Below are 19492 nucleotides of genomic sequence, written 5' to 3' on the forward strand. Positions count from 1 at the left end.
AACTAGAAAGATCTTTTACTTAAACCTGGAGTAATCATTAAATATAAATAATGCCACCAAAGAAGAAAAAAGTCGGGTTTGAACCATCAAAAGAATTTGACACTATAGATCCAGATATTGAAGATGAGATTATAGAAGCATACACCGATTATTTGGGTGAAGAATCTACTGATTTATTGCTAAGTGATTTACCAACACTACTTGAAAATTTAAAAATACCATCAATATTCACACAAGATATTACAACAGCGATTGAGTACTTTTATCAATTTCTAAATGGTAAAAATGTTCAAATAAATTCATTAAATTCCAAACAAAATATAACAATAAGTTTACTAAAATCATACACAATCACTTCATCATCAATAACATCATCTAACGAACTACTAGATATGATAGATCTAGATAAACTCATTATAAATTTAAACAAATTAATCAAGTTTAGAAATAACGAATCACATATCAGAGCAAGCTGGAAATTATTCTCAGATTCATTCAATAAAAACCCAGATAAGTTCGTTCTCACATTACCAGAACTAAAACAAGTAAAGACAAATTTAAACCTAGATAATGATCCACAAACTAAAGCACCTCTCAATGATTTATTCTTGATAGATATGTTAGGATGTTGTCAAGAGGATCCTCGTGGAAATTTAATAAATTTTTCATTTGAAAAAAGAGGAGCTAGTGTTACAATAAAAGATTTTGCTGAAATTCTAGGTAGGATAGGAGAATATGATAAAACTGATTGATGATAATTAAAAAGTTCTGTTTAAAAATAAAAATATCAAACATAAATTTAGCCAGGTCTATAAAATTCAAATAGTTATACATATATATGTAGCAAAATATCCTAAAAGAAATGAAAGTCATGAAATGAAATAAATAAATAAATAGCACACTCTAATATAAAAGGTATCTAGTCTAATGATCAACATAAAACCAGATGATTGTAAAAAAAAACAAATAACGATTTTGAAAAATAGCAAAATAGCAAAAAAAGAACCTTGAGCTTAGGGTAAATAAGGTTAACACCCATTTAGTTGATGCTTAGGAAAGGTATAACCACCGTCTTCAAAAGAAGTCAAATTAACATTTGAATAAATATTTAAATGTTGTTCAATATAATCAGCAGTTGGATACTCAACAGGATCACAACCAACATTAATATTATTTGAAGGTTGATAAACTCGAACATAATCAATATTAAAAATTGCAGGAAAACTCAACGATGCCCAATCAATATATGCCCAATTATTTGATACACCTAAATTCATAATTATTGACATTGGTTCTTTTGATAAATATCTCCAACCTATATTACCATTAGGATGTAATGCTTGAGCATATGCTGTTAAAGTTGGATTTTTACCAACAAACCATCTTAAATAACCATCCAGGTCCCCATTTAAATATTCAAAGCCATATGATTGAAAATTATGTTCTTGATTCTCAAGTCTGTTTAATTGATACCACGTTTGATTTAATGTTGTTGTACCACTAATAGCTTGTTGAAAAGGTCCACCTGCATAAGTATTCATTGTTGTGACTGATGCATTATAAATCTCAATAAAATTATAATCTGGCATGTACCAAATATCCATAGGTGCAATTTGTAAAGATTGTGAAGCAACTCCATTATTTTCTTTAGCTTTTGTTGCATCAGTCATTATTTCAGCTTCAATTACATCAATTTCTGGAGCTCCTCTACCGACACCTCTATTTGGATGAGATTCTCCTTGACAAGTGCATGAATTTAATCTTTGACCTGGTAAATAAGATATTCCATCTGGTGATGATTGATTTGGTGTTATACCTGCATCACATGAATCATAACTATATGGCCAAACACCTTCTGTTGTTGCTAAATAACCAGGTCTTCCTAAATTTCCCATTGTCCATAAACCAGGCCATAAACCTGAAACTGTCCCATAATTTGGTAATCTTGCCGAAATTTCAATTCTACCTTGAGTAAAACACATTTTATTCCAACTTTGTACCATACCAGATCTATAAAATAAATTATGATTCTTAAAAGCATCCATTCTTAATACTAAAGTACCATTTGCAGTTGTGACAGCATCTGGATCGTACCATTCTAAATCTTTTGTAGCATCGTAATGTAAATCTGGAGCAGTGAAAAATTGATCATCACCATCATAAAAAGTTCTACCTTCTGCATTGAATTCATCACTAAATACCAATTGCCATTTATCACCGTTTTTTGAATCTATAGTTAATGCCCCTTCAGGGGTATCTGGATCAATTAAAGTTGTCCGTATAGCACTCAACATTGGATATGAATAATGAGTTAATATTTCATAAGTTTCTGGAACATATTTATGATCAGTAACTCCAGTGAAAGTTAAAGCTGGAAGTATAACAAATACAGCAACTGCAGCAATTATCAATAGTAAAAAACTTAGTATTCCTAAATAAGATCTACTATCACCATTTTTCAAATCATACCAAAATCTATTTTTATCATATATAATATCACGGATTGGATCTGGATTATGTAAATCATCATCAGGTTCTTTTTCATCTATATTTAATGGGAATGAAGATGCCGGATATCCTCCAAATGGACTAAAATCAGTATAATTTGAATCATAATTATTTTTTTTCGGTATTTCTGATTTTTGTTGAGGAATAGTTGATGGATAAATTACATTTGCAAATGGTGAATTTCTCTTTTCTTCTTCTTCAGTTAATGAGGTTGACGAATTGTTTAATGAATCTTGGATAATCGGATATCTATCATAAGCAGGTGGTTTGTTGATCTTTAAGTTGTCATTTCTAACTGGGTTATTTTGATATTTTTGATAATTTATGTTTGAAGAATTGAATTTGTTATATTTATTAGTTGATGAAGATCTAGTTCCAATTGGTGGTGTAAAATTTGAAGATGATGATTCTGAATTTAATAAATTTAAATTACTATCACTTGAAGAAAATTCGGTATAAGGTTTTCCATATTGATTATTTGAAGAATGATTATTTTGATTATAATTATAATTTGAAGAGGTCGATGATGGATATTCAAGTATACTATTTGAACTTGAACTATGATTTATATTATGATCAGATTGTAAATTCAGTTGTTCAGTAAATGGATCTATAATTGAATTTTCATTCGAATCATTTTGATCTGAATTATAATATTTATTTGTATTAGTTTTTGAAGTTAAATCTCTAGATCGATTATGTGACATTTTTTATGTTGTGGATTAATCGGTGGTTATAGTGTGAAGCTTGGTGATGGTTTATTGATATCTATTTATATATATATGTATCTTATGATATATAAAATTCAAAATATTAAATTGTAAAAAGGATGTATAAAGTAAACTTCTAGCAACTTATTATGGAAATGATGGAATAAAGATAATCTGTATTGAATATTATCTGTAGTATTAATAAATAATAAACAATTTAAAAGATTTGATGTATAATTGAAATAAAAAACTTCTAATAGATTCAATAATTGATTTTATAAAAAAGAATTGGTTGCTAAATAGAATTAAAGAAGAATATAAATTTTTGTAAATAGAGTAGTAGAAAATATTTATATATATTAAATTACTATGTATATTACTTACTGTACTATATTTAATATTATAAATAAGTATATAGTAAATATAAATAGTAACACAAATATTAATTTAGTACAAAATTAGAATAAACAATAATATTATAATAACACATAATATATTTTAATGTGGGGAGATGTAGATTGAATAGAATTAATTAATAGAATTACTCGAAGGTAATAAATACTTCTCGAGGTTTAATTGGGGATATTTAATTAATAATGAAATTAATTCAAGTATTTGTTCAATAATTATTGTTGACCAATTATGAAATTCAATTATTTTTACTTTTTTTGTATTGTTGAAAAATTTAAATTATAAGAAATTACTAAGTAAATAATATAGTTTAAAATTTACGAACTTTAAAATTTTAAATTATATTTTAGTGTATAAATGTAAAAAAAAAATACATAATAAACAAAGTAAATGACAGTGGCTATGGTTTAGTTGAAGATAAAATCAAGTTCAAGGTTTTGGGAGATAGTTAAAAACTTTGATGATTTGATGTACTATATTGACTTCGGACTATTCGAGATATAATATATTATTATTTTACTTCTCTCTTTACATTGCTACGGAAAATTTTATGAAGCTTTTCTTTTTTTTTTTTTGTATTATATTTTCCCCTGCATAACAAAATCATTAAGATTATTTTGTAGCTAATTTGATGGAAACTCCTTTTAAATTATATAGGAAAGGCTGTGTGGAATATAGAAATTATATATTTACTCAACTTTCAATTATATTTATAAGTCAGTCTTTGAGAACCAATGTAAGATAAACGAGAGAAAAATATCTTTGAACCCCTGATATTATTATATTCGTATTTACGAGATCTTTAGAAACTTTGTTGAGACAAGAAATCGATAAAAAATAAATTATTTTTTTCTTAATATTATATTATAAAATATCTGAAACAATCTCGGTAATTTTTTTAATTATTACATAATTCTGGGAATTTGAGTGAGACATTATTATACCTCAAAGATGAAAAGTTCGACACTAACCCAGAATTTTGATACTTCCATTGAGTGAAACCTACGGGCTACTTAAATCAATTTGGATAAATAATATCTATTTTGCACAAAATTTATATGATAATAATATTTTTAAGTTCACCTTCTCATAACAATTTGATGCAAAAATTATAAAATTCTGTTTCAATTTTTTTGTACTCGGAAGTCCTTTAGTAGGTTACTATTGTCGATATGAATCATCATCATTCGACTCTTACATATAAATCACTATAATTAACCGAGTGGCAAATGTCGGAGTTATTCTACCGAGAGTTTGCACATACAAATAATCATAGTCATTAGAAGCTGATAGAAATATAATGATGAGATGGTCATCTCATAATTGTAAATAGATCTGATGAAATTACATTATATAAAGACCTAGTAATTTCATCTAAAAAGTAAATAGTTTATATAGTTTTTTAATCAATTGTTTTTCACATTATATTTTATATTAAAAAGTCTAGTTTTACAAGTCATAAAACTATAGTTACTACTACTTCTAAAACTAGATTTTATCACTTAAATGAACTGTTGGAGAGAAATTTTAGTTGCAAAAAATTGTATTTTGTAATTTATGAGTAAAATGAAACTTAATTTGACTTAATCTTCTCGGCCAAAAGTTAAATTTTATGTCGAAAAATAATACACAATAGAGCTGACTATATAAGTACTATATAGTAACAAAAACCAGAATTGGAGAGTTGACCGAGTTGGTTAAGGTGACAGACTTAAGTAAAGAAGGTTCAAACCCTTCGATAAAGACTTAGTAATCTGTTGGTATGTCTACCGCGCGAGTTCGAATCTCGTACTCTTCAGTCTTGGAGTATATCTGATCTTTTTTTTTTATTTTAAAGTTTTTAGAAAACAACTCTATGACTCGACCATCAATTTAATTTTTTAGCATCTCATGACAATAACGTAGCTAAATAGAATCATACTGTGGGATTTCCTCCTATACGAAACTTTCATTAAGAGGTTTAAAATTCTCAGATATATTAGGATTTATCAAAATTTTTTTTTTTTTCTAGAATTCAATATTTGTATACGCGTCTTCAAATTAAACTACTATAAATTATCACCATCAATTATGTCACAATCAACAGAACCTGTCGGAGGTGTTGAAATATCGGATCAATATCTACCTTCAAACCTATCATTACCGTCATATATTCCATTACATCGTTCATTAGAACATGATTTTAATAGAGTATTTAGGAACACTTCTATTTCAAATAATGATCTAACTGAACAATCAATAAGACAACATAAACAAATAGCTTTTAAATATATTGATTATATTTTATCACAAGAGTTACTAGAATTTAATGAAGATACTTTATTTAATTTTTTAAACACTTATACAAATTTAGTTTTATCAAATAGAAAAATATCAAAGATCGATGAATTAAAGAATGATGATGTTTTAAAAATGTATATATCACCAGAAAAGGAATTGAATTTATCAACAATTTCACAATATCATGAATCAATTATTCCAGATGTTGAAGATTATATCAATGCAAAGAAGAGAGAAATTTTATATTCAAAAGTTAGAACAATTAAATTTTTTGAAAACGATGAATTTTATAAACTTTTGAGAGGTTTAACTTTTGTTATGAAAAAACCGGAAGATCCAATACCAGATGAAGAAGATGAAGAAGATGATTCATTAGGAGTAAGTGGTGGTAAAGTATCTTTAAAAGATCCAATTACATTAAATATTTTTAAAGATCCAGTTATTTCTATATGTCATCATACTTTTGAAAAACAAAGTATTCAAAGACAATTAATGGAAAATAGAAATCAATCTTTTATTTGTCCTATATCTGGTTGTGATCAACCTTTAAATTCTAATAGTTTTACTGTTGACAAATTAATGAAAGCTAGAGTCAAAGCCTTTTCCAGGATGGAAAAAAATAGCAATGACCAGTTGGATATAGTTACATAATCCAATTAAGGTTTAATGAATAATATCTTAGCTTACACAGATCTTCGGAATAAGTCATACTCTACAAGCTACTCTCCCCTTTGGTTTATTATCACAAAGGTTTCGTTTTGAAGTAGCAGCAAATATGCGCACACCATGAGGAGATGATCGAAGAAACCTATAAGCATCAATAATTCGTACCAGTCCTATCACAACAGCGTTCATCCTACTTGTAAAAGGCATTATAGGGGCACTTGACCCCGTATCGAAAAATCTTGAGTACCCCATAGACCTTAAAAATCAGCACCAACATTTATGCATAACTCATTGTTTGTTTACAGAGAAGTGAAACCAGATTGAAATTCATATTGAGAAAACCGACTGAAATCCACAATTTATAAAATCTTTAATTCCCCAGATTTACCTTCAAAATCCCACTGCCGACTGACGTTCCAACCTTCACCTAAGTTCGTGAATCAATATCAAACTATATGTACTTACCCACTGGGATGAATTAATCATCCATGAGAATTGAAAAATTGAAAATGTATCTAGAAAAATTAGAGATTCTGATCTAATTTATTATAAATGTTCTTGAAAACGTCATTTAAGCAACAACTTTTTTGTTCCCGCATTAATCCATAATCAATTTACGTATTACTTCAAGTTTTTTAAGTATATTTGAGAATTTGTGAACCTTTATTTTAAAAATTCTTGATTGATCTTCGTCTAACTTTTTTATCACAAAACTAATTTCTTTGTTTTTTGTTGTGTTTCAGATCAAATTATTATTTAGATCTGCGAGAGGTGTGTATAAAAGTAATTAAGTATTATTTGCTCGTAAGACCAATTTTTTTGATAAATTTGTTTAAAGAACTCTAAGAAGCTAAATTTTAGATTTACTGCTAGTTCAAATTAATTAAACTTCATGAATTAACGATACAATAGTGTTGAAATAGTCAAGCTATCGTAATATTACTTTAAACTCAAAATGTGTATATATACATGGGTCGAAGTCTGAAAATTTGTTTTTTTTTGTGTATAATTGCATGTGTAAAATTAATATATACGTTTTTCTTATTATTTAAAAATCTGAAACACCTAATTAATTAATTATAATTTCAATTATAGATAAATTATATATAGTATATTAATTAAACTTTTTAATCTATGAACAAAATTTAATTTATATAAATACCCTTGAAATCCCCCCCTTTCAACAATAATTTTCATACACCTAAATATTTCAAATTTAAGCAACCACTTTTCAAAACTTTCAAAATTTTACAACCTATAAATATTCAAATGATTGCAACAACTTTTAAAAAACCATCGGAGATGATTCCAATCACTGAATTGGATAATGACGCGTTGGAGAAGTTAGCTGCTGTTAGTATTCCAAAAGACTTCAATAGATTAACTGCTAAGGGATATATTAAAGAATTATTACGTTGTTTCAGTATTAATACCACCAATTATCAACAATTTAAGAAAAAGAACTGTCAAGTTGAAAAAGAATTAGATGAAATCATAATTAAGTTTTTAAATCAAACAACAGCTTACTTTATCAATTATTTTGAAACTGCTGATTATAATTTAAAAGATTTAATATTATTCAATAAGAATAGAGATTTTATTTTCATCAAAAATGAATTTATCAAATCAATCGAATTTATCAACTCAAAATGTTCAAGTGAATCTGGGTTTGAATTAGATTTAGTTAAAAACCATTTATTTAATATTGGGAATAATATGAAGAAATTTATTATCTTAAATCCTGAATTATCAAATTTATATTTTCAATATAAATCATTTTTACAACCATCACAAGAAGAATTAGAATTGAATCAAAATGGGAACGACAACAATGACACAAATGATATTCATGATTATGATAATGAAATTAATCAAAAGGCAAGATTTAAATCTTATGAAGCCAAAAAGAAATTAAAAATATTTTATAATTTTATTTACGAAGATTTTTTACTTTTTGAAGAAAGATTAAATAAAGGTGAATTAAGAAAGTTAAATGTGTATCAATTATATAAAATTTTGGGTATTGATATTTCTATCTATAAGAGAATTGCTAGAGAATAAATTTATGTGAATTTGTATATAAAATATAAATAGGTTGGAATTATCTGTTGCTAAATACAAGCAGATTTAAAGTATACTTAAAATTAGATTTCCATGAATTCTTCTCTCTCATATCCGTTTGTATGCATTACCATGATCTTTTATTTTCTTTTTGCAATAAAGTTTGTAAAATTCTTTTGAAATAAATAATTTGCCGCAAATTTGATTCTTCTTCAAACCTTAATTTGCAATTGAAGCGCCCATGAATTTCAGATTCGAAAATTGAGATCTGGAAAATGGAAGATATATTCTGGAACGTATCTGTGTTAAGTTTTTAATCAATTTTGCAAAAATTAAATTTTTGTCAATCGTATAAAACTTTATTCTCGATTTATAAGAGAGTTGCTAGAGCATAATCTTATGTGAATTTATATTTTAGATATAGATAAGTTAGATTTATCTGTTACTAGATATAAGCAAAATTAAAGTATACTCAAAATTAAATTTCCATAAATTCTTCACTCACATATCCGTTTGTATGCATCATTACCTTTTATTTTCATTTTGCAATATATTTTGTAAAAATTCTTTTTAAAAAAATTACCTCGCCCCAAATCCACTTCTTCTCCAAGCTTTAATTCGGAGTTGAAGCACTCATGAAATTCAGATTCAAAATTTTGAAATCGGGAAGTCATGGAGAATATTTCTTGGAACGTATTTGTGTCTATTTTTGATCAATTTTTTACTCAGCACAAAATATGCAGCAGAGAATTCAAAAAGTTAGTCAAAAAAAGTATTACGTTTACGGTCACACATCAGATAGTTTACACAGAATTAATTTGACTCAAAGGTAATGCGTTGCCATTAACATTCAAATTTATTATAATAAAAGTAAGAAGATCATCCTTTGACAAATACAACTTATTCTGAAAATAGGAAGAATTAATTCATAGTAGGTAATATCTATTTTTAGATATTAGAAAAATATTTTCTTTTGCACATTTTTTTTTTAAAATAAAATCCGGAAATAAACTTATGCTTAATCTACAATTTTGAGAGTCAATGTTAACTTCGTCTATTTAAATCAACTTCATATGCGTTTACATGAAATTTACAAATCTGACCTTCGAACCGCTAGCTTTAACTTTAAATTAAGAAAATGCTATGTATGCTATAAAAATAAGTACGTTTTAAAAAAATAAGCGAAAATAAAATAACAATTCTTCTTTGTATTACAATATCGAAACAGTTATGAGCTTTGCATGAACAAAAACAATTAAAAATTAAAGAGAACCCTTTCTTCTGCTATTAATTTTATTTAACGACATTTTAATATATATTACAAGCTCATTACTGGTATTTTGTGTAATTTCAACATGAAATTTCAATTTCTTTGGCCTCAGCACACTTTTCACAATTTAGGGATTTATAAGAAAACATCATATGAAATTGCAATCAGAAAGGCGTAAGTTTTTATTGCTGTGTTCCAATAATCGTATGATTTATTAAGTGTCTGTACTTGACCTCAAACGAATTGAAAATTAGTTCTTGGTAATAAGTATTTAGAATGAAAGTTTAATTTTTTTTAGTTCTGATTTAAAAGTAAATTAATCATTACAGTGTTAAACTAAATAAGCAATTTTTCCGCGGGTATTGGTTGCTAACTCAAAATTAACGGAGTTTTTAAAAGTAATGAAGATTTATAAAGAGGGGAGATTACTACACGATTTTAATGAAGAACTGAGAATAAGTTGATTTTAGATTTTGATTGACGTTTGCTCACATAAAATTAATCAAAAAAATTATTTAAGTTATTTCTAGTGCAGATTTAAACAAAATAATCTTGAGATTTAATAGAGGCGTAATGATGAGTAAACCTTAACGTAATTGGATTATAATCGCTACATGTACTCAAATTAGGTGTTTTATTACATGAACTTTAGAATATATTTGAAAATATTTTATTATCAGTGGTAGAGTATGAGTTTAAGTCTTTTTGCAGAGAAGGAAAAAAAAGGCATTACTAATAAAAACAAACTACTACTAAAAAATTAGCTATGATACATTTTAACACAAATGTTAATACTAAAACAAGACCACCAATAGATCCGCTCTGCTATAACTTGAAGATTAAAGCATGATAGTATGAAAATAACTGAATGTGAACTATTTTTACCGTTAATTAGTTAAATAAAAATATAACCATAATTTTAAACGGCATCAAGAAAATAATTTTAAAAAATCGAAATTAATAAAATTTACGAAAAAACCAATACATGAAACAGAATATAAATTATTATTTTAAATCTTTTTTTACTGGACATCAATTGGTGATTATGCAAACCAATCAAATTTTTCCAAGATCCTTCTGCTCTCGGATTGGCTAACCTACAATTAGCTTCTGTTGACTTAATTGATTTGCCAATTGATATTTGACATATTTCTTGAATTGTATTTTTCAATCCCTGAAAAGAGTATCATATAGATTAATTTATCTTATTAATAAAATAAAATAAAAAACTTTTTTTCTTTCGCTTAAAAAATCATATTGTTCATAAATAATATGATTCAATTTAATTACACAAAAATACAATAAAATGATATAATACTTAGAAACTTATAAGATTATTAATAATCAGATTTATATTGAGCTAAAAGTTATATTTAAATACATAGTAACAAAAACTTCAGGTTTAAATTAACAATTGTAATATATATTATCATACAATAAAGCCTATATTAATATCTAAGAAAGTTTAATATGTACACCATATAGAATAAATTATGGTCATGAGCACCAAACTTTTATTATTTGTTCGCTTCAGCTCTTTAACTTACTACAGTAATAAATTGTTTATTTTATAATAATTGTAAATCAATTCAAATACGAATATTGAAAATCAGAATTGATTGTTTGTGGAATACAACAATGTAAAAGACTTTTTTATCCTCATAAAATATTTTTCGGTAATTTTCAGGCTCCGTTTGACATGCGTGTTCTTTCAATTTTGAGCAAATTGAATATTTAAACTCAGATTTGCCCTTATTTAGTACATAGTTTTGTTATAAGCAATAATTTTTTTTCCAAAGCCAAAAATTCGTATCTTTTTCTTGTGAATTGAATTCAAAAATTTTTGCTAGTCAAATTATTCAATTGCATCAATTGACTTTATTCCGTTTTTTCAACTTAATTTCGTATTTTGCTGTTGCTATGTATATAATTTGTACATAGTTGATCGTTTTGTTTTCTATGAATAAAAGTTCAAAGTCCAAGATTCCAATAGAACTGTAACAAATTCTTCAAACTTTTTTTCAATGATTTAAAGTTTATATTTTAATTTTCGATAATGTCGTTACATTTTGAACCCTGAATTAAAAAATAAATTACCCTTTCATGCTTTTGTACTACATTTTAGAATATAAAAAGAAAGTCTAAACTTTTTAGTTCAAATCTTTACGGTTTTGATCTTTTTGATCTTTTTAATCTTTTTTCCGATGAAATCAATTTTGCACAGTATTTTGTGATTGAAAGATATTACTATTATTGCGTAATGAAAAATTTGTTATTGCTGCTCAATATATTCTTGGTTTTATTATGTAGTTTTTTTATATTATTATCCTTTATTGCAAATCCTTCACGTAAAAACAGACTTCGCAAATCAGTGAGTTTCTAACTAATTGTTTTTTATTTGTGAATTCTTCGATTGACATGATCTTCGAAATAATCCATTTTTAGAGCAACAAAATTGCAACTTTGTATCATATTCTTAAACAGAGATGTTAAGTTTTCGAGCCACGGAAATGTCAAGTGCTTTCCTCATGGATTTCAATTCAAAATTCACTAGAGGTGATTTCGTATTAAGAAATTTTACAGCTGAAACTGATTATGAGAAATGCGTTTCTTTCTTAAACGTTGAAATCGGTTTGTCATAGATATTGAATCACAACTTTTTTTTCATTAATCGAAAAATCAAAAGTTTGTGATCAGATTGATTCCAAAATGCCGTAGCATGCCAATGTTTGTATATTGCTGTATTTTAGGCTCAGTCAAAAACGAAAAACGCAACTCTATTTCTGAATTTAAACTTTGATTTCTTTAGACTTTTACATATGGAATGTTCTATTACTTAACAAATGTAAATACTATTTTTCATTTAAGTTCAAGTGAAAACGACATATTCTTTCGATATTTCATTGGAAAATCCCAAAAATTTTTTTTAGCTCAATTTAAGATGACTTGCTTAGTCGAAGTGCTTTACATAATCGAAGAATATTTAGTATTGTAGCAGAATCTTAAGAAAATTTAATAAATTAAACGTCAAAACTTAATTGTTTTGTGAAACTTTTGCAACCTTTTTTATATTTTCTGATAAAAAAACCCTTTTTTTCATTTTTTTTTTAAAAGTCCCTATTTTTAATATACAATTAATAAATTATCAATCAAATAAATAGAAATAATAGATGACAAATATATATAAAGAGATATTTTCAAATTAATTGAACCCTTTATAGTTGATTTAAAATTTTCTAATTTACTCTGTTTCATCTAATTCATTTACAACTATTTACATCAAAAATCAAAACGCTTTAAAAAATGCTACCACACATTTTTTTCGCGATTATTTCATTTTTGACATTATGTCAATCTGCTCAAGTTTCAAATATTTTCACAAGTTTTAATAGTTTAGTATGGCAAAATGCAGCTAATTATCCAGTTCAAGCCCCTAATAACCCTAGTTGGATAGCCACTCTAGGATGGAGTATTAAAGGAGCAAATGTTAAACCAGGTGACACTTTTACTTTACATATGCCTTGCGTATTTAAATTTACAACTAGTCAAAACTCAGTTAATTTAGTAGCTGGTGGTACAACTTATGCCACATGTCAATTTGCTCCTGGTGATTTAGTTGTTACTTACTCTGAATTACAATGTACTGCTAGTAATAGTGTTCAAGCTGGTAGAGATGCATATGGTACAGTTTCATTTCCTATTACATTTAACATTGGTGGTTCAGCAAATAGTGTTGATTTACAAGATTCAACTTGTTATACAGCTGGTACAAATACCGTTACTTTTACTGATGGAAATACTAAGTTATCAACTACTGCCACTTTTCAAGGAGGTTCAAGTGCTAATATTCAGCAAGGAAAAAGCACTGATGATATTGTTTTTGGTAACCGTGTTATTCCAACATTAAATAAACAACAAAACTATTTATTGGCCGGTAATTGTCCGAATGGTTATTCAAGTGGTACTTTGGGTATATCTGTGAATAACGCTCAACTTGATTGTTCATCAATTCATGCGGCTATTACAAATCAGTTGAATGCTTGGTTCCGTCCTGAAACTGCATCAAGTTTTTCATATACTCAAAGTTGTAGTGGATCATCATATCAAATTAGTTATAATAACATTCCAGCTGGTTATAGACCATATCTTGATGTTTTAATGAGTGTTTCAGTTGGTAGTTCTCCTTCCACTTCATATACAAATAATTATTATTGTTCTGGTGATTTTGTTCAAAGACGTAATTCTTATAGTGTTACTTGGGGCTCTTATTCAAATAATGATGCTGGTTCAAATGGTCAAGAAGTTTTCCTTACTACTTCAACTTGGTTAGAAACTACAACTAAAGTTACAACATTACCTTTTGATTCAAATACCCAAAGTACAAAAACTGTTGAAGTTATTGTTCCGTTAACTTCACAATATACAACTACATGGACAACAACAAATTCTGCAGGTTCAACTTTAACTGACTCAGGTGTCGTTACACAAATTGGTAGTTCTTTAAATACAATTTCTACTTTCCCACCTCCATTTACCACTGAATATACTACAACTTGGACTACTACAAAATCAGATGGCTCAAAAGAGACAGATTCAGGTATTGTTAGTCAATCAGCAAGTTCTTTAACAACAATTACAACTTTTCCACCTCCAATCCAAACCGAGTTCACTTCAACATGGACTACAACCAAATCAGATGGTTCAAAAGAGACCGATTCAGGTATTGTTTCACAATCAGGTAGTTCATTAACAACCATAACTACTTTCCCACCACCATTCACAACTGAATATACTACAACTTGGACAACTACAAAATCAGATGGAAGTACAGAAACCGATTCAGGTATTGTTTCACAATCAGGTAGTTCATTAACTACCATCACTACTTTCCCACCACCATTTACTACTGAATATACTACTACTTGGACAACTACAAAATCCGATGGTTCAAAAGAGACCGATTCAGGTATAGTAAGTCAATCAGGTAGTTCATTAACAACCATCACTACTTTCCCACCACCATTCACAACTGAATATACTACTACTTGGACAACTACAAAATCCGATGGTTCAAAAGAGACCGATTCAGGTATAGTAAGTCAATCAGGTAGTTCATTAACAACCATCACTACTTTCCCACCACCATTCACAACTGAATATACTACTACTTGGACAACTACAAAATCCGATGGTTCAAAAGAAACCGATTCAGGTATTGTTTCACAATCAGGTAGTTCATTAACAACCATCACTACTTTCCCACCACCATTCACAACTGAATATACTACAACTTGGACAACTACAAAATCAGATGGAAGTACAGAAACCGATTCAGGTATTGTTTCACAATCAGGTAGTTCAATAACTACCATCAGTACTTTCCCACCACCATTCACGACTGAATATACTACTACTTGGACAACTACAAAATCAGATGGTTCAAAAGAAACCGATTCAGGTATTGTTTCACAATCAGGTAGTTCATTAACTACCATCACTACTTTCCCACCACCATTTACTACTGAATATACAACTACTTGGACAACTACAAAATCCGATGGTTCAAAAGAAACCGATTCAGGTATTGTTTCACAATCAGGTAGTTCGTTAACAACCATCACTACTTTCCCACCACCATTTACTACTGAATATACAACTACTTGGACAACTACAAAATCCGATGGTTCAAAAGAGACCGATTCAGGTATAGTAAGTCAATCAGGTAGTTCATTAACTACCGTCACTACTTTCCCACCACCATTCACAACTGAATATACTACTACTTGGACAACTACAAAATCAGATGGAAGTACAGAAACCGATTCAGGTATAGTAAGTCAATCAGGTAGTTCATTAACAACCATCACTACTTTCCCACATCATTCATCATCATCTGAAGTTTCATCATTAATTAGCTCATCATCTGAAGTTTCATCATTAATTAGCCCATCATCTGAAGTTTCATCATTAATTAGCTCATCATCAACACCATTTACTACTGAATTCACTACTACTTGGACTACAACCAACTCAGATGGCTCAGTTGAAACCGAATCCGGAATAGTTTCAGAATCAAACTCATACTTTACTACCATTACCACTTTCCCACATCAATCATCATCATTTGAAGCTTCATCATTGACTAGTTCATCATCAGCACCATTTACTACTGAATTCACCACTACTTGGACAACTACAAAATCTGATGGAAGTAAAGAAACCGATTCTGGAGTAGTAAGTCAATCAGGAAGCTCATCAACTACCGTAACAACCTTTCCACCAGTTACGTCGGGTCCTATTGTTTGTAAAAGAGGGGATTTTGATTGTCAAAGTGAAAGTGGTTCCAGTAAACCAATTGTACCTTCTTTAACAGGTCCTTATCAAAATTCCACTATGTTTTCATCTAGTGCTTTATCATCAGCACCATTCACTACTGAGTTCACAACTACTTGGACTACAACCAACTCAGATGGCTCAGTTGAAACCGAATCTGGAATAGTTTCAGAATCGAATTCATACTTCACCACCATCACCACTTTCCCACATCGATCATCATCATCTGAAGTTTCATCATTAATTAGCTCATCATCTGAAGTTCCATCATTAATTAGCTCATCATCTGAGGTTTCATCATTAATTAGCTCATCATCTGAAGTTTCATCATTAATTAGCTCATCATCTGAAGTTTCATCATTAATTAGCTCATTATCTGAGGTTTCATCATTGATTAGCTCATCATCTGAAGTTTCATCATTGATTAGCTCATCATCTGAAGTTTCATCATTAATTAGCTCATCATCTAAAGTTTCATCATTAATTAGCTCATCATTTGAAGTTTCACCATTAATTAGCTCATCATCTGAGGTTTCATCTTTGATTAGCTCATCATCTGAAGTTTCATCATTAATTAGCTCATCATCAACACCGTTTACTACTGAATTCACAACTACTTGGACTACAACCAACTCAGATGGCTCAGTTGAAACAGAATCTGGAATAGTTTCAGAATCAAACTCATACTTCACCACCATCACCACTTTCCCACATCAATCATCATCATCTAAAGTTTCATCATTAATTAGCTCATCATCTGAAGTTTCATCATTAATTAGCTCATCATCAGCACCATTTACTACTGAATTCACTACTACTTGGACTACAACCAACTCAGATGGCTCATTTGAAACCGAATCCGGAATAGTTTCAGAATCAAACTCATACTTTACCACCATCACCACTTTCCCACATCGATCATCATCATCTGAAGTTTCATCATTAATTAGCTCATCATCTGAAGTTTCATCATTAATTAGCCCATCATCTGAAGTTTCATCATTAATTAGCTCATCATCAGCACCATTTACTACTGAATTCACTACTACTTGGACTACAACCAACTCAGATGGCTCATTTGAAACCGAATCCGGAATAGTTTCAGAATCAAACTCATACTTTACCACCATCACCACTTTCCCACATCAATCATCATCATCTAAAGTTTCATCATTAATTAGCTCATCATCTGAAGTTTCATCATTAATTAGCTCATCATCTGAAGTTTCATCATTAATTGGCTCATCATCAGCACCATTTACTACTGAATTCACAACTACTTGGACTACAACCAACTCAGATGGCTTAGTTGAAACCGAATCTGGAATAGTTTCAGAATCAAACTCATACTTCACCACCATCACCACTTTCCCACATCAATCATCATCATCTAAAGTTTCATCATTGACTAGTTCATCATCTGAAGTTTCATCATTAATTAGCTCATCATCTGAAGTTTCATCATTAATTGGCTCATCATCAGCACCATTTACTACTGAATTCACAACTACTTGGACTACAACCAACTCAGATGGCTTAGTTGAAACCGAATCTGGAATAGTTTCAGAATCAAACTCATACTTTACCACCATCACCACTTTCCCACATCAATCATCGATTGGCTTACCAACTTCAAGTGTAGCAAGTCAGTCAAAACCTCAATTAGGATCTAACGGCCTCACTTCAACTCCAGTTTATGCAACAATAACGAATGGAGCAAACAGCAGTGTTTATAATACTATAACGCCTACTGGTGTCAGCAACGGATCAAATGATAGCTATTCTACAACAACGTCTCAATCAACATCTCAATCAAGTGGTCAAGGATCTGATAATGGTCAAGGTTCAAACAATGGTCAAGGATCTAATAATGGTCAAGGTTCAAACAATGGTCAAGGATCTAATAATGGCCAAGGTTCAAACAATGGTCAAGGATCCAATAATGGTCAAGGATCTAATAATGGTCAAGGATCTAATAATGGTCAAGGATCTAATAATGGCCAAGGTTCAAACAATGGTCAAGGATCTAATAATGGTCAAGGATCTAATAACGGTCAAGGTTCAAACAATGGTCAAGGCTCTAATAATGGTCAAGGATCCAATAATGGTCAAGGATCTAATAATGGTCAAGGATCTAATAATGGCCAAGGTTCAAACAATGGTCAAGGATCTAACAATGGTCAAGGATCTAATTACGGTCAAGGTTCAAACAATGGTCAAGGCTCTAATAATGGTCAAGGATCCAATAATGGTCAAGGATCTAATAATGGTCAAGGATCCAATAACGGCCAAGGCTCTAATAATGGTCAAGGATCTAATAATGGTCAAGGATCTAATAATGGTCAAGGATCCAATAACGGCCAAGGCTCTAATAATGGTCAAGGATCTAATAATGGTCAAGGATCTAATAATGGTCAAGGATCTAATAATGGTCAAGGATCCAATAACGGCCAAGGCTCTAATAATGGTCAAGGATCTAACAATGGTCAAGGATCTAATAATGGTCAAGGTTCAAACAATGGTCAAGGATCTAATAATGGTCAAGGATCTAATAATGGTCAAGGATCCAATAACGGCCAAGGCTCTAATAATGGTCAAGGATCTAACACTGGTCAAGGATCTAATAATGGTCAAGGATCTAATAATGGTCAAGGATCTAACAATGGTCAAGGCTCAACCAATTCAGTTCTTACATCAGTAGCAGCTCAAGCATCCACTACAACTTTAGCTCACGCAACTTCAACTATCTCACTGATTTCAAATACATTATCTCCAGGACAAGGTTCTCCAAGTGTCACAACATATGAAGGTTCAGGATCAATTTCAAGAATCTCACCATTCATTGTCGGAATATTCACCATTTTATCAATTTTCTTTTAATGAATCAAAATTAAATCAGATTGTATAAATTTGCTTTTCTTCGTTATTATTTAGCAGCATTTCAGTCTTGCTTAAATTAAAGTGAATTTGGTTATACTCAATACTCCATAATTATAGAGAAATATGAATAGAGGTAAAGAGTATTGAGTATATCATTTTTCGTTTTTCAGAAATTACACATCAGCTTTTGTATATTTTTACTCATTTATTTCTTTTACGTATGTTATTTTTATTACTTTCGGTTATTAATATAGATATTTTTTCGTCACATTTGTAATCTCTAATATCTTTAAAAATTGCATCAAAAACCAAAAAAGACTGTAAACTATTTATTAACTTGATATGAACTAATAGAATTTTTGTTTATATATAA

The 19492-nt window shown here is 29.2% G+C and overlaps 5 protein-coding genes across 5 annotated transcripts; 4 read left to right on the forward strand and 1 right to left on the reverse strand. All coding sequences in view use genetic code 12, as the record gives it.

The window, feature by feature from the left end:
• Positions 1–50: 50 nt before the first annotated feature.
• KGF54_003484 (uncharacterized protein) lies at positions 51–752 on the forward strand (the record flags this gene model as incomplete). Its single annotated transcript, XM_051764077.1, has 1 exon — positions 51–752. The coding sequence occupies one exon, from the start codon at positions 51–53 to the stop codon at positions 750–752; it is 702 nt and encodes a 233-aa protein (XP_051619544.1).
• A 276-nt stretch (positions 753–1028) lies between these two features.
• Positions 1029–3215, reverse strand: KGF54_003485 (SKN1/KRE6 family beta-glucan synthesis-associated protein; the record flags this gene model as incomplete). Its single annotated transcript, XM_051764078.1, has 1 exon — positions 1029–3215. The coding sequence occupies one exon, from the start codon at positions 3213–3215 to the stop codon at positions 1029–1031; it is 2187 nt and encodes a 728-aa protein (XP_051619545.1).
• A 2484-nt stretch (positions 3216–5699) lies between these two features.
• MMS21 (SUMO ligase) lies at positions 5700–6560 on the forward strand (the record flags this gene model as incomplete). Its single annotated transcript, XM_051764079.1, has 1 exon — positions 5700–6560. One exon carries the CDS (start codon positions 5700–5702, stop codon positions 6558–6560), a length of 861 nt encoding a protein of 286 aa, XP_051619546.1.
• Positions 6561–7844: 1284 nt separating this feature from the next.
• On the forward strand, positions 7845–8636 carry KGF54_003487 (uncharacterized protein; the record flags this gene model as incomplete). Its single annotated transcript, XM_051764080.1, has 1 exon — positions 7845–8636. The coding sequence occupies one exon, from the start codon at positions 7845–7847 to the stop codon at positions 8634–8636; it is 792 nt and encodes a 263-aa protein (XP_051619547.1).
• A 4573-nt stretch (positions 8637–13209) lies between these two features.
• KGF54_003488 (uncharacterized protein) lies at positions 13210–19119 on the forward strand (the record flags this gene model as incomplete). Its single annotated transcript, XM_051764081.1, has 1 exon — positions 13210–19119. The coding sequence occupies one exon, from the start codon at positions 13210–13212 to the stop codon at positions 19117–19119; it is 5910 nt and encodes a 1969-aa protein (XP_051619548.1).
• Between the last annotated feature and the right edge of the window lie 373 nt (positions 19120–19492).

Source organism: Candida jiufengensis, assembly GCF_024610255.1.
Source record: "Candida jiufengensis strain CBS 10846 chromosome Unknown scaffold2, whole genome shotgun sequence".
NCBI classification, from domain to species: Eukaryota; Fungi; Ascomycota; class Pichiomycetes; order Serinales; family Debaryomycetaceae; genus Lodderomyces; species Lodderomyces jiufengensis.